This window comes from Trichosurus vulpecula, chromosome 2 (genome assembly GCF_011100635.1).
Source record: "Trichosurus vulpecula isolate mTriVul1 chromosome 2, mTriVul1.pri, whole genome shotgun sequence".
Classification (NCBI taxonomy): domain Eukaryota; kingdom Metazoa; phylum Chordata; class Mammalia; order Diprotodontia; family Phalangeridae; genus Trichosurus; species Trichosurus vulpecula.
Genome location: NC_050574.1, coordinates 136,775,569 through 136,791,454, shown reverse-complemented (window position 1 = coordinate 136,791,454; position 15,886 = coordinate 136,775,569). Strand labels below are relative to the sequence as shown.

Genomic DNA, 15,886 nt, shown 5'->3' with positions numbered 1-15,886 from the left:
GAGAAGTTGCAACTATTTTTGGTTTCCTAATCCATCTTAAGAACTACAGTTAAGGAATAGCATCTTTGGGAACTGGAAAAGCTGAATAAGTGCTAGGAACACTAACTGGGTAAGCCACCAGTGAAAAGGCATTAGTATTTTGATGGCTTAATTTTGTGAATTATTCTTTGAATTGTTAATTTTAGATGAGTTTGCTTCCCACAGTGAAGTTATTCAAATGTTCTTAGTTAATTGAGAGGTGTTATGCAGATGTGAGAATATTTTGTTCTCTGGTGTATATTTTTTAATTTAGATGGTCAGGAAAAATTAAGAAATTTCTTGGCCTGAGATTACTGGTGGACAAAAGTTTAGTGGCCAGTGAACTACCAAGTAGCAATGTGGGGAACTCTAAATTAGTCCATGGAAATGCATTTTCAGGGGTAGCTGTCATTCAGATGCCACTGGCCACCCCAATTTTAAATTAACGTAGCTGTTACTAGGATTATTGAAAATTCATATCAAACCATAATCTTTGCCCATACCTCTTGATCCAGAACCATTTTATATACTATCCACAGCAATCTTTTGATGTAGCAATGGATTTGGATAGTTTTAGTTTAAAAAAATAGATGCACAATAATAGGCATTGCATCCAGTAGCATTTTCTCAGATAACTATGAACAAAGAAAAAGGTTTCTCCTCCACCAGCTAATAGAGGAAGCCAGCCTAATTTTTAACACGCAAAGAAGGTAGAAAGTATGGGCTTTTTGTTCCCCTCTACCAGCAGAAAATGTGTTTTGTCAAAGCTTCAGTACTTCAACGTAACTCTGGGTATTGTAGCAATGTAGGTGCACAGTGTGTCACTGCAACAGATCACAATCCATCAATACATTCTCATCCTACACAGTTCTGTCCAGGGTCTTCTCTCATCTATTGAGGCCTCAATCAGCATGTTGTTTGCTTTACATTTTTTTTAACAGAGAAGTCCATCTGTTTTCACACCTTTTTGCCACATGACAGGGCACACCTCTACATCCACTCATACATTTTTTTCAGAGATGTCCTTTATACTACCTCTTTCCTGTAGGTCCTCATTGAAAATGTGCCGAAGCTTACCTTCATTTGCTATATGTCAGTCACTGCTTTGCCTTTTGGGTCAGTTGCCTTTGATTCATTGGAAAAATAGTATTCCAGAATTCATAACCGTGTATCATTGCCAGAAGAATATTTGCATTTAAAAAGCAAGTTTTTGTGCTGGGAAGCAGCTTGAGATTGTTCAAAACACTGCACAATTTACCTAATGCAGTCTAACCCCTCTCTTCTTCCCATTCAGTTCTGGGCCCAACTCATTTGTTCATCTGCCATACTTGTTCCAGATGTATTAACTCAGCTGACCAGCCAGTCAACCATGTGTTGGACATGCATGTCTGAACAAGTGTCATTTGTCATCCATTTACTTTTTCTCCTGTGGATTCTTCTGATGATCTTTTGGTTAATCATTTATCTTATAAAATAAAGCCCAATCATGGTCTGAGTCTTGATATAATCAGCACAGCATAACCCACTAACACGCATCTGGAGGACCTCACCTTACATAAGGAATCCATCTTCCATTTTTATCTGGTATTTGACATCACTGACGAAAATACCTTTAGCAAAAAAATGTATATCTCAAGGAATCTTAAAGATGTTTAACAAATTCATGAGAGATTCCTTTAAAACTGTGTTCCACAGAATCCATCTTTTTTTTCTGATAGCAATAAAAACAATGGTAGTCCCCTGCACCTTTCAGTCAATTGTGTACTTAACTCTAAAGAATCATAGGTGAGTCTGCCTGTTCTCTTCCTGTATATTCATTAAGGGCATACTCATAGATGTGCAGATACTGTTCATAAAAGCTGAGGAAGTAGACATGTATCCATATTTACTGAATTTCTTTCCATTGTCTTTTTTGTGCAGAGGTTATCTGAGGCTTTTGGTATTTTACTTCTCCCTGAGATATTTTGTAAAATAGCTCCCAAGTGATTATGTTGCCTTTAGCACCTTGGGGTGTGCTTGATCTGGCATCAGCAGTTCTTCCTTGACTTCGCCTTTCACCCTGGGGCTAAAGTATTAGAGTCTAAATATGGTAGTTCACCTGTCCCTTTGGATTAAAAAAAAGATACCATTATGTAAACATGGATAAATGTGTTGTCCTATTTCCATATCTTTTGTGAATGTTCTTGGGATGTTGTAGCCCAGTTGGGTCTTACACCAAATTTGTGTAGATTTGTTTCTGTTACTTCTGATTTTTGTTGCTTATGTGGCAAAACTGCTTACAATCTTTCACCAACCTTCTACATGGAGTTTTGCAAATGAGTTTGTATTTTGAACCAGTATTATTCCCCTTGGCTGCCATGTATCTCTGCTTTGCAGAAAGATGGAATGTTTGTAGTTGTCTCTTATTATGGTGACTGCTTTTCATGGGTTAAGCTTGTATAGAAAATGACGATGACTGCAGTCATATTTTTTCTTTTCCCATTTCCCATTATAGGGTCAGCAACTTATTTAAATAAGTCATGTTAAAATGTTGCAAACATTTGCCTAGTCTTCTTATAATTTTTATTTAATGTTGATTTTGGCCTTCATTCTAATTAATTAATGGCCTTATTTTAATAAACTCCCACATTAATAATTAGTCATTTCCTTTCTTTCGGTCTTGTGATATTTTATAGTGTTTGCTATATCCAGCAACCTCAAGTTCTCTTCTTTGAAGAAAATATTCATGATATGTAGGCATATGGCTTCTGAGTAGTCTATAAGTTTATGAACTCTTGGAGCTTTTTTTGCATTTTTTTTCCAATTACACGTAGAAACAATTTTGTACATTCAGTTTTTTAAAATTTTGATTCTCAAATTCTCTTGCTCCCTTCCTTCCCTCATCATTGGGAAGGCAAACAATTTAATATAGGCTATACATAGGCAGTCATGGGAAACATAATTCCATATTAGTCACGTTGTGAAAGAAAACACAGACCCCTCTAAACCCCTCCCATAGGAAAAAATAAGGGAAAAAGTGCATCAGTCTGCATTCAGACTCATTCAGTTCTTTCCATGGGGGTAAATAGCATTTTTCATCATATATCTTTTGGAATTGTCTTAGAACATTGCATTTCTGAGAATAGCTAAGTCATTCACAGTTGATCATTGTACACTATTGCTGTTATTGTTTACAATGTTCTCCTGGTTCTACTCGCTTCACTTTGCATCAGTTCGTGTAAGTGAAGTTTTTCTGAAAGCATCCTCCTTGTCATTTCTTATGGCACATTAGTATTACATCAAAATCATATACAAATTGTTGGGCATCCCCTCAATCTCCAATTTTTTGCCACCATAGAAAGAGCTACTATAAATATTTTTATATATAGGTCCTTTTCCTTTTTTATTTTTTATCTTTTTGGGATATAGACCTAGCAGGGGACTACTTACCCATGTTGAAAAAGTCATGCTGGCATCTTTCCTCACCGTCACCTACCAATAGCTATTCAAGTTGTCTAACCTTTCCATTCTGTTTGCACTTATGCAGCTACCCCAGTAGTTCAGGCACTTGTTTCCATTCGCTTGGACAATTGCAGCAGCCCCCAGAATCATATTTACTTGCTCAAGAATTGTCAGCGCTTCTCCATTCCTTCTAGGATAAAATAACAATTCCTCAGCTTGGCATTTAAAGCCCTAAATGATCTGTCTTATATTTCCAGACTTATTTCATGTCCATTCCCTTTACATCATCTACATTTCAACCAAACTGACAAGCGCTATTACCAGAACTTGATGTTCCATTTTTGCATAGGCTGTTGCCAGTGCCTGAAATGCACTCCTTCACCTCTGCCTGCTCTTTATCCCTCAATGTTGTTTTCTGTCTCAAATTATCATGTATAGACTTCTCTCCTTACATGTTGTATTCCTCTAATAGAATGTAAGCTCATTGAGGTCAGGAATCATTTTTCATTTTTCCTTTGCTCCGTAATTCTTAGCACAGTTCTTTGAGGCATGTAGTAGGCAGTCAAGTAAATGCTTATTGGATTGTGTTGGTTTCAAAAGTCATTGTATATGATATTTGTGATTGGGTTTCAGCTAAACTCTCTTAGAATACCACAAGCAACATATTAAATTTGGAGCAGATATTCCAGTATCTGTGGCAAAATCAAATTGTAAAAAAAAATCAAAGAGGAATATTAGAGACCTTGATAATCCTCTCATTAACAGATTCCTTCATTCTCTATAATAGTCTGATTAAGGATGCTTTTACTGAATTTTTTGCCTGGGTTTCTCAAATTGTTTTTCAATCAGTAATCTTTAACTACCACAGGGAAGTGAATAGGTGATAATTTTGAAATAGTACTTCCCATTATAGGACAAGGACAGTGTATAACTGAAAGAAAGGCTCGCCTGTAATATTGCATGGTGTTTTTTTTTTTCTTGGAAGTAGTTGTATTGAAAAATATGGCCATTTCAACATGAGATGCAAATGATCCAACTATCTCTTTTGAAAATGGTACCAAAATATGAGCCCTGTCTTGTGCCCTTCATAGGGCTCTTAATCTCATAGTAAATTAACAAACTAAACAGTTTTTATTATAAAATTAACTTTCATTCTCCTGATGCATGTTAGAGCATATAGATAGCATCCTAATATATAGCATAATTACTCATGTAATTATCAGAACTGTTTTCAAAATTTGGCTGTCAGTAGCTACTAATAAAACAGAAATCAAGATCTCATATACATCTAACATTTCTAACTACAAAATAAGATAGGCTGGTAACTGCAGCTGTAGTGGTTTGAGTTAATTTTGTCCACTTCACTTGAGTCAGAGTGAATTTTTAGGATGATTTAAGATTGTTGAAAGACCGTAGAAATGTATTCATTAGGCTTGATAGGAGTACGTGTTTACCATTCCTGACACTGTCATTTTGAGGCCTAAAGCTAAGCTAGCTCCAAATTCATAGTCATCCGTAGATCAAAACAGTCTATAACGATAATAATTTGTTATAAACCTTAAGGAGCTGTGTGTGAATGTCAGCTGTTATTATTAAGTGCTTGCTTTATAAAGTTCATTGGACATTAATACTTAGAGGTAAATACTGCAGGTTTTATCATCCCTATTTCACAGGCAAAGAGACCAAATCTGATAAAACTCCTAAAGAGGAGCAGAGGTGGGATTTGGATTCTCACCTTTGCTGACTTGAAGTCATTATATGAGGCCAATCTCTTCTCCTTTCTTTCTCTTCTTCTACCTCTCATTCTCTCCTCCCTTCCCCCAGCCCCTAATGAGCCAAATAAGGAAAAAAGAGTATTCAAAATCATCAGCCCTTCATTTTATAGATGATTAAAATGTGGCCCAGACAGATAGGCTAACCGTCTGTGTGATAATGACCCTGGTCACCCCACTTCCTCTGACTCCAAATAGAATTTGACCTGGGGTTCAATCTTAACGTACCATTCGTGGCATCAGTTAGCCTAGATTTTGGTCAAGAGCCTTAGGTCATTAGTCACTGCTTACATAAATTATTTCAGATCCTTTCCGACTTAAGCCGGGTCTGACAATCACTACCACCCCTCCCCTCCCATTTCAGTTATTTGCAGTTTACGGTGCCTAATAACTTCATGATCACCAAATGATGACTTTTGTTACTGTGTCCTGTTGACAGCAGAGTAGAGGGAGAGAGTAACAGTCTTGTATACAGCAGTAAAACCCATTCATTCATTTATTCCCTGGCCAACAAACATGGAGAGTGGGACTCCCAGAGTCACCGCCCACATAAATTTTTTCAGATCCCTTCTGTGGTATGAATCAGAAAAACTTACATTCAAGGCTTCCTCTGTGTGAGCATGTCAAGTTACCTAATGCCCCAGGCAACCTTGTCTGTAAGTTACAGTGTTCACATTACCGGATTGTTGCACATTGGTAGACGGTAATGCACAAGCAACTGTGATAAGCCTTTTTTTAGACAAATATCTCATTTATCACTCACTATTTTACACTTGAGGAAACTGAGGCAAACAGAGGTTAAGTGACTTGCCCAGGTCACACAGCCAGTTAAGTGTCTGAGGCTAGATTTGAACTCGGGTCTTCTTGACTCCGGGTGCAGTGCTGTATCTACTGTGCTACCTGTCTGTCAAAATTTCAGCATGGGGAGTTCCCCACAGGAATGAAACCGCACAACCAAGCCTCTGTTTTCTCCCCTTCTCCCCACAGAAATCCCAGTTAAATAATTGACTGCCTCCTTCCCAAACCCCTACACACCAAACTGGATTTCGGTGTCCTACTCTTGATCTGCATGTTGGGAGTTTTTGGCAAGTTAATTTTTCTCTCCAGAAGATCGTATTATATGTTAGTAATCTTAGGATGAGAGGCACACTACTAAAGGCAGGGAAGATGTGCCTCCACGTGTAAATATATCCTGATGTTTAAATATATGCATCAGACCCCATCAAAATCGCTGGGAATTAAAGTAAATCTACATTTATTATTCAAGGAGTTTGTGTATATGAATATAAATGATGAGTATTAAATTAGTGTCTCCTTGACTCCCTACTTTTTATGGGGTGGAAAGGCACTTAACTGCTCATTAAGTACAGTGCTTTATTTTACATAGCACATTAAAAAGCATAGGCTTTCATGTTTATGAAGAGTGCTGCAGATTTTATGTGCCCACTTTGCAGATGAGGAAACAGATTCCCAGAAGTCATCATTGCACACAGCTACTGAGTACTGGACAGTAGGTGCTCTCCCTTACCAACATTCAGAGAGTTCGTGTGTTGTGTAGGGGGATATCTGGCTCACCTGTGAGTGGTCTCTTCTCGTTAAAACGCTTGATCATTCTTGCTTCGACATTCTGGCAAAAGAACAGTAACAGATTAGCAGACGCGGTGTAAAGAGCCCTGAACTCCAGGGAGTCAGGAGACCTTGCATTAGCTTCCACTTTGCCACTGAATGACCTTGTGACCTCAGACAGATTATTTCACCTGTTCTTTAGTGTCCTTCTCTGTAAAATGGTCATATATTGTGGAGCGGTAATGGACTTTAGAAGTCCTGTGATCGAAATCCCTCCCCCTGTTTTACAGATGGAAGAACTGAGGTGCGGGGATATGGCATAATTTATCCAAAGCCACAAGTAGTCAGCGGCAGACCCAGGCCCTCCCTCTGGATAGAGCCCCTTCCGCTGCAGTAGCTCCCAGCTCTCTTCCAGCAGCAGCAGCCTGGTTCTACTCTGTTTTCCAGAGGATTCTGTAAATACTAACTGTACCCTTGGACGTTAGATGGAGGCACTGTGAGCTCTCCATTCACTGCCCTCAGCACACGCTCCTCCCAGAGTGACTGTGAAACCTTGGCAATAACAGCTGACCTTGCCCTGGATCTTTAGAATGGTTCAGGGGACCTTTCAGCTCTGTGTTTATACCTATAGTCACTCAGTGCTCAGTGACCCCATGTAGCCTGTTAGCTGGCTAGCCTCTTATAGATTTGGTTGGCTTTTCACTAGAAAGTTCAGGTGTTCTCCCATAGAGTGCATTACAGTTAGAACATTACCAGAATGGTCTCTAATGGTACATTAAACTCTTAAGATAGTGACTGAATCATTACACACCAAACAAGAGTCTTTGATTTGAAAAGTATTACACCCTTTTATCTTTCCAACTTTTGATCAGAGGAAAAGGCTTTTTCTTAATCTTAGTAATTCGTAGCTTATAGTGCTAAAGAAATGCTTTTCGAAATGCATATGTGTATCACATCTGCTAGTTGGCCCTGGACAGGGAGGACTAAGAACAACGATTAGAAGCTGGAAAGAAGTAATTTAGACTTGATGCAAGGAGAAACTTCCTAATAATTAGCACTGTTTCCAAAAGGAATACGGGCAGCTTCGAGTGGTAGCTTTTCCCTGAATAACCATTAAGTAGGTATATTATAGAGGGGATTCTCATTCAGGTACAGGTTGGACTATGTGATCTTTTTGGGGGCCCTTCCAGCTCTGAAAGTCTGTAATTTGTGCTGATCATTCTTTGATCAAAGCATTTTCTTTTTTGCTACCTGGAGTGTCAGTACAATACAGGATATTCTTTTGTTGTTAGTGATCTTCATCTAAAATTACATCACCGAACAGAAACCAAGTGTGTTCATTAAGGGACAGCTGAAAGTATGTTTCTTTTAAGTAATTTAACTCCACAAGAGAAAGAACCTGTCTCTTAGTAATTCTGTGTGGTGCATTTCCACACTTGTTGACATTAATCATGGACTCATAGGGTGCCTTATCATGGACTCCAGGGTACCTTAAGATGAAAATGAAAATTCCCACAAATGAAATATTCCACGGCTTTTCTTGGTATTCCATTCCATTATTTGGCATTTTTTTTTTTACCAAGGGAAGATTATCTTACTTAGAGCAAACCTAAATTCTTTATGTTGCAATTTAACCCCATTTTCTGTGGTTGTGTCTTGAATGACAATGGAGAAAAGTTTGTCTTTCTCTGGAGAATGCCCTTTCTGAGGTTGAAAGCTATAATTAAATTATCTCTTTCCCTTCTTGTAAAAAGTTCCCCCTTTTTTGGTCTTTCCCAGCTTGTCCTGTTTGCCAACTTTTAAGTACATATGAGGGGTCAAACAAAAAGCAAGAAGAAGGAAGGATTTTGCTCTAGCTGGGTGGGGGGAAAGGAGTAGAGGTCATGGAGGATATGGCACCAGAATAGAGCCTTCAAATAAGGAAAGGACTTCTGGAGGCAGAGAGATGGACTATATAAAAATACTTTATTTTGTTTAAAGCCTTATTGTAGCTGGATGAAGCATTTATTATGCCAAGAACAGTGTGCTAAGCATTGGGAATACAATACAAGAAAAAAGAAAGCCAGTCCCTGCCCTCCAATGCCAGAGAACAACATGGAAAAGAGAGCAGGGCTATAGAGGAGGTGGAGGGGTGGGGTACCCTCTACAGGAGCAAAGTTTGGGGATTCTGGAGCAGAGCTGGGAGAGAAGTGAACATGACTGGTCTGGGCACTTCTTCAAATGGCAGACCTGGCAAAAATTCAACAATCCAAGGAGGAAGACAAAGGGGCAGAGGCATCTCCAGGATGTGAAGCCTGCTGGAGCAGAGTTAAACCAGGAGTTGGACAGAAGAGTAGAGAGTTGGGGGTAGAGCCAGGCAAGAAGTGACTTTCCTTCCTGAGCCCTATATTCCAGCTAAATCTGGTTATTCACCATTCTAACACACTTTCCTCCCTCTTCATTTATACTCTTGTGTCCTTTAATGCCAATTCCCATCCCCATTGCCACCAATTGAAATTCGGTTCAGCAAGCATTTATCAAGCACTATCGTATTAGGTTCTAGAGAAACGAAGGGGAAAAAAGAAAAACACTTTTCTGTCCTCGAAGAGCTTACATTCTACTGAAAATCTTGTTCTTCCTTGAAGACCTGTCAAATGCTACCTCTTCTAAGTAAGCCTTCCCTGTGTCCTTCACCTAGAAGTATTCCCTCCCTGCGGTGGACTTGTGTTGTAGTTTACTTGTGCCTTTAATGTACTTTTTATTTGTGCATTTATTATTCTCTTCTGTTAGACTGTGTGATCCTTGAGGGCACAGGCTATTTTACTTAGCCCTCACAGCCTGGCAAAGTGACTTAAATTTAGTAAGAACTTTAAATTTTGTTGACTTTAATGTTTCAAGTATTCTGAAATAATATCTTTCAGCCATGGGAACAAAGAAGTATTTTCCTGCCGTGGAATAAAATTGGCTGTTGATTGGTTTTTGGAAAGAGGCCACAAAGATATTACAGTGTTTGTTCCTGCCTGGAGAAAAGAGCAGTCAAGACCTGATGCTCTCATCACAGGTAAGCTCTGGAGTAGGATAGATTGGTCTGGCCCTGTGATTTCATCTGGGTAATGAACTCATGGTTTGGAAACTCCCTTCATTGATGCCGATCTGCCATGAACAGTGTTGCTTGGGCCACTGAGAGGTTAAGTAACTTGCCATTGGTCAAGCAAACACAATCACACACCCGCCAAGTGCAGACTGATTTTTTTTCATCAAATAAAACATAGCAGCCAGATAGTAATTTACCCAGTACATGACAAGAAAAGGTCCATCCTACTCTACTGGAATTTAAGTGAAAGCTCTAGAGGGTCAGTCTTGGGAGTCAGGAAGACCTTGGTTCAGGACTTCTTTCCTCTGTTAACTAGAGAAGTAAATATCACTTCATTGTAGAACCTTTTGACTAATTCTGTAAGATTCCTCTTCAACCTTTAACATGTGGGAAGTAGGTAACAGCACCTGAGAACTAGCCTTAGAGTTAGGAAACCTGGTTCTTTTGCCACTGACTGGTTTGTTGAGTCTATTCGAGAGCCACAGCTGCTATACATTGTATAAGCAGAACACACACCGATAACACCCTATACACCACTATGGAGCACAGTCAGTTCAGTAAATGAGCATTTATTCAGTACTAAGCACTATTGTAAGTGCTGAGATACAAAAAAAGAAAAATACAGTTCCTGCCCTCAAGGAGCTCACATTTTAATGGGGGAAAGAGGACACAAATCACTACGATGTGGTAATATAAGTAATTAGATTTAGACCATATAAGAAGAACGTGATCTCAGAAGGCACTGGTAGCAGAAAGAATTGACCTGGGAAGCTAGGAGGTAGAAAAGAGGAGAGAGAACGTTCCAGGCATGGGGGACGGCCAGTGTAGTGTGATCATAGAGTGATTGAAGGGGAATACAGTATAAGAATACTGCAGAGGTAGGAAGGGACCACATTTGTGAAGGGCTCTTAAATGCCAAAAAGAAGATTTTCTGTTTGATCCGGGGCAGTCCAGAGATTTAATAATCTTGGGAACAATTGGCTATCGGTAGCAGAGAAGTAATGCTGAAGAAAAGTGTCACTGTAAGCACTTCTTGGTCTGGCTTTTCATTTTTTCTCCCCTGCCCACTCAGTTTCACTTGTTATAATTTCCTCTTGTCCTACATTCACTGAGTCACAAACAAAGATGAAGATTGTGAAGGAAAATTGCGTTGCCAGGCCCACTCTTTAAGGGTAAGCAGGCCTATGTACCTGCATACCTGCAGCTCTACTTCTGCCTCTCTCCTTGAGCCTTGATTATCATACTGCTAAGATAGATATGAGGAAGCCCATCTTCCATTGTCTTTTGAGACATTTCTTTCCTGTCACTTCTCTTCCTTCATTGATTCCCCATTAGTTAAAAAAATAGGCAAATTCATGCAAGAAAAATAATCCTGACTCTAGGTTCTCAAAGAAGATGGCAGTGGTTCTTCCAAAATAATGATAATGTTTTTCTCTCTCAACTTACAGTTTTGTCAGATCACTCTTCCAAATGATCACCTATTTGTTCCTAGGAGAGTAGTAATTAAAATTCAAAGTTGTGTTTTTATTTGTTTCATTTTACATAGTTTAAATTATATAATCTTGCAGAAAAGATTTTTTTAAAGTGTGGCTTGATAAATCTGATTTGTCAATCAGAAAGGATTGTTTAAAAAGATCCTACTGCTGATGTGTACACTGGCGAATATCTTTTACATACATATATGTGTGTTTATACACGCATGCATATGTAAGTGCATATATGTAATATATGATATGCATATATGTTTGTGTGTGTGTATGTATGTCGCCCCCCTGTTACTGAAATTTTGCTTGCCTTTTGTTTCCAGATCAAGAAATTTTGCGCAAGTTGGAGAAGGAGAAAATTCTGGTGTTCACTCCATCCCGACGTGTTCAGGGAAGAAGAGTAGTATGTTATGATGACAGATTCATTGTAAAATTGGCTTTTGAGAGTGATGGTATCATTGTGTCCAATGATAACTACAGGGATCTGGCTAATGAAAAGCCAGAATGGAAGAAGTTTATAGATGAGCGATTGCTGATGTATTCCTTTGTTAATGACAAGTAAGTAATGGGATTTTGAACTTTATGAACAAAAACAAAAAGCCGTGCTGAAACGTTGCTAATTTATTAGAGATCTGAATTGTTTTGAAGTTTTAAAATTAAGCTAATGAAAACAAAAAACAGTTAAATTCAGTGTCTAATTTGTCCCTCATTGCCTCAAGATCAGGGCCAACTTTAAGGATGTCAAAGCCCTCTTAAAAAACATTTCAATTAACATTGTACTTACTAAGTTTTGTACTTATTAAATTAGATAAACACTCCTGCCCACCCCGTGGTGAGGTCTATTTTTAACAGATTTTCCCATTTTAGGGTTGAAGAAATTGAAGCATTGTAAAATGATTTGCCTTGTCCTTAGGTCGAACAGTGACAAAGCTAGAATTAGAACTGAGTCCTAATTTTCATTTGATTATGCAGGTTAAAGAGTCACACTGCCCCTCTTTTTTGAGGGTTTGCCAAGGGAGACATTAAAACATTTTTCCCTATCTTAGCATGTCCTTGAATTGGGATAGCAGGGGGTACAGGAGCAAGACAAGAGAAACAATCTAATTTGGGGCCCAATTTTTAACTGTTTCTTGATCAATTTAGACAAAATATTTTAATGTGTTCAAACTTTTTTGATTTTATCCACAGTCTGCTTAGTATTTCCAGGAATTTACTCAAATAAATTTCCTTCCACTCTTTAGTACTAGTCTCTTGACTGTAATTTAGTAATCCTAAGGTCTCTTTGTGGATCAGTAACTCATTGAGTTGGTCTCTACATCATTTTCTTTGTCTGGAAAAGGGAGTTTATACTTGCCAGTTATATATTTCACAATGTTAATATTTATAAAGATCTTTTTAAAAAACATGCACATTCTTCTAAAGACAGATGGGAGTGTAAGTTCACTATATTCATTCATATAGGAACATTCTTATGAAATTAAGCATTGTGCCAAAACACATTATTCTGAGCCAAGATATTCTTCAGTTGTATGTTTACAAAACATCAGAGGAACTAAGAGGAAGGAAGCAGTGAGTAATTGGAAGATCTTATATCTCAAATACTATTTGGAGCAAACCAAACTTATGTACATCTTGAGGACCTAAGTTTGGTTTGCAAATGAAAACTGGGCTTCAATTACTAAATATTTGCTTTGTAAAATTTTAAGCAAAATTCCTTAGATTAAATCTATAATTAAAATACCATACAGTGACTGAGTTATTATACAAAACAGGTGCATTGGAATTAGTATATCCACTTCTTTGTTAATTTGAAATTCTTTATCCTGTATGTTCTAGGTTCATGCCCCCTGATGATCCTCTTGGCCGGCATGGCCCAAGCTTGGACAACTTTCTAAGGAAAAAGCCTATTGTTCCAGAACATAAGAAACAGCCATGTCCCTATGGTAACTTGCATTATGTACACTTGCATTTCATTGACTATGTAATTGTTGATCATTATTTTTTATTAAGTATAACTTAGAATAGTACATAGTCTTTTTTGTTGCGATGAGAATTTAAAATACTTTGGTGTCTTGGCTCAGCCTCCCATTGAGTTGATCTCTGGAAGAAGAAAAGGTTTTTACTTGCCAACTACCTATTTATTAACATGGTTAGTCATGAAGAAATTTGCCTGAATTAACATGTGGTTCCAAAAGTCAAAGATGTGTTCCACATGGGATTAGTTTTCACCCAGTAGCTTTTTTTTTCCCCTCCTAAAAACTTGCATTTATGCCAAAGTACAACTCAAGTGAACATGATTATCACATTACAGAGTGGTAGTTTCTGCCTGATGTAAAACCTTAGGGGAAAAGAAACAATGTGTTGTGAGATAGGATTGTAGTATCATAGCTGAGCGCTGTAGAAGTGTTTGAACCATCTACTCAAACCAGCCTTCCTGACCGAGAAGAATGATGTGTGAGTTCAGTGGTGATTTCTCTCCAGAGGAAAGAGGATGTTTGCTAATATGTATCAAATTTCCTTTCTTTATGTCTCTCTTATTAAAGTTGAATGTTCATTTGGATTTTAAAGGCCCTTTTTATGCTTCCTAGTTCATTTTGTTTTGCTTTTCCTAGGAAAGAAATGCACCTATGGACACAAGTGCAAATACTACCATCCTGAAAGGGGAAGTCAGCCACAGAGATCAGTAGCTGATGAACTTCGTGCCATGTCTAGAAATACAGCAGCTAAAACTGCAAATGAAGGAGGATTAGTGAAAAGCAACAGTGTTCCTTGTAGCACTAAAACTGATAGCACTTCTGATGTCAAGCGTGCTACTCCAAAGAGGCAATCAGATCCTAGCATAAGAACTCAAGTCTACCAAGACTTAGAGGAAAAGCTTCCCACCAAAAACAAATTGGAAACCAGGTCTGTTCCTTCTTTAGTTAGTATACCATCTTCCTCTGCTGCAAAACCCCAAAGTACTACACCTTTAAGCAATGGCCTTCCGTCTGGAGTTCATTTCCCACCTCAGGATCAAAGACCCCAGGGTCAGTATCCTCCAATGATGATGGCAACCAAAAATCATGGAACGCCAATGCCTTATGAACAGTATCCAAAATGTGATTCACCTGTTGACATTGGATATTATTCCATGTTGAATGCATACTCAAATCTTAGTGTCTCTGGCCCCAGGAGTCCTGAAAGGCGTTTCTCTTTAGACACCGATTACAGAATCAGTTCTGTAGCCTCTGACTGCAGTAGTGAAGGGAGCATGAGTTGTGGGAGCAGTGATTCCTATGTGGGGTACAATGACAGATCATATGTTAGTTCTCCTGACCCACAACTGGACGAGAACTTAAAGTGTCAACACATGCACCCACACAGCCGCCTTAATTCCCAGCCCTTTCTACAAAGTTTCCATGATCCCTTAAGTAGAGTGCAAAGTTACAGTCATGAAGAACCAAAGCATCATCCTAAGCCTCCAATTCCATACATGGCTGTGCATTTGCAGCATCCAGCTGTGGGGGCTCGGTCCAGTTGCCCTGGCGATTATCCCTCTCCTCAGAATTCAGCACACTCTAAGACACTACACCTGGGGAGATCTTTAGTGTCCACAAGGATAGACAGCATTTCAGATTCTCGGCTCTATGAAAATTCTCCTTCTAGACAAAGAAAGCCTTATTCCCGCCAAGAGGGGCTGGGAAGCTGGGAGAGGCAGAATTATGGCATTGATGCATATGGCTACCGGCAGACATACTCGTTGCCTGATAACGCCACCCAGCCGTGCTATGAGCCATTTACTTTCCAAAGCTTACCTGAGCAGCAGGACCAGACATGGCGGGTACCTTTCTGTGGCCTGCCACAAGATGCTCCGAGATACCAGGACAGCCGAGAAAAGGTGTACATCAACCTGTGCAACATTTTCCCATCTGACCTTGTGAGAGTTGTCATGAAAAGAAACCCACACATGACTGATGCTCAGCAACTTGCTGCAGCTATTTTAGTGGAGAAATCACAGCTGGGTTATTGAGCAATGACGCATCTTCGTGGTGTTCAGTCATTGTTTGTTCAGCTCAGATGCTGAGGGAGGTTTGCTACAGTAGCATTTGTGATCTCCTTCTCAGCAAGGAGGTTCTCTAGTAATCCCTTTATGTGAAATCCTGTATCATGGTATCTGTATGTATAGCCCCATGCGTTGGAAGTATCACGGGATTCTTTTACCTTCAAACTTGACTTTTTTTTTAATGTTTCCTTTTTTTAAAACTATATTCACAACTGGAAATTTTTCCAGGTTGGTTTGATAGATGTATCTGTGATCTTTGATAATAATTTTTGGTGCATCAGGGGTTTATATGCAGCACTTTTTAATCCTTGTTTTGTGTTTTATTAACTGGGTCTTTGCCTATCATTTGCAAGAAATTACAATACTTTCAGAAAGTTGAGAGCATTTGACTAGATTAGCATACTTTTGTCAAGCCAAGCTTAATTTGAGTCTTTTACAGCTTTTTAAAATTATTTTTATTTGGGGGAAGTGGACTTTTTTGTGCTAGAAT

General features: G+C 38.7%; 1 protein-coding gene across 1 annotated transcript in view; it reads left to right on the top strand.

Moving 5' to 3' along the window:
- The window catches only part of ZC3H12C (zinc finger CCCH-type containing 12C), an 85,019-nt gene extending 69,442 nt beyond the window's left edge, over nt 1-15,577 (top strand). Inside the window, exons 3-6 of the mRNA XM_036746662.1 lie at nt 9,698-9,837; nt 11,678-11,912; nt 13,191-13,297; nt 13,967-15,577. Coding sequence (XP_036602557.1) covers nt 9,698-9,837; nt 11,678-11,912; nt 13,191-13,297; nt 13,967-15,363 — 1,879 coding nt within the window. The 3' untranslated portion in view covers nt 15,364-15,577. The remainder of the gene's footprint in view (nt 1-9,697; nt 9,838-11,677; nt 11,913-13,190; nt 13,298-13,966) is intronic.
- The last annotated feature ends 309 nt before the right edge of the window (nt 15,578-15,886 follow it).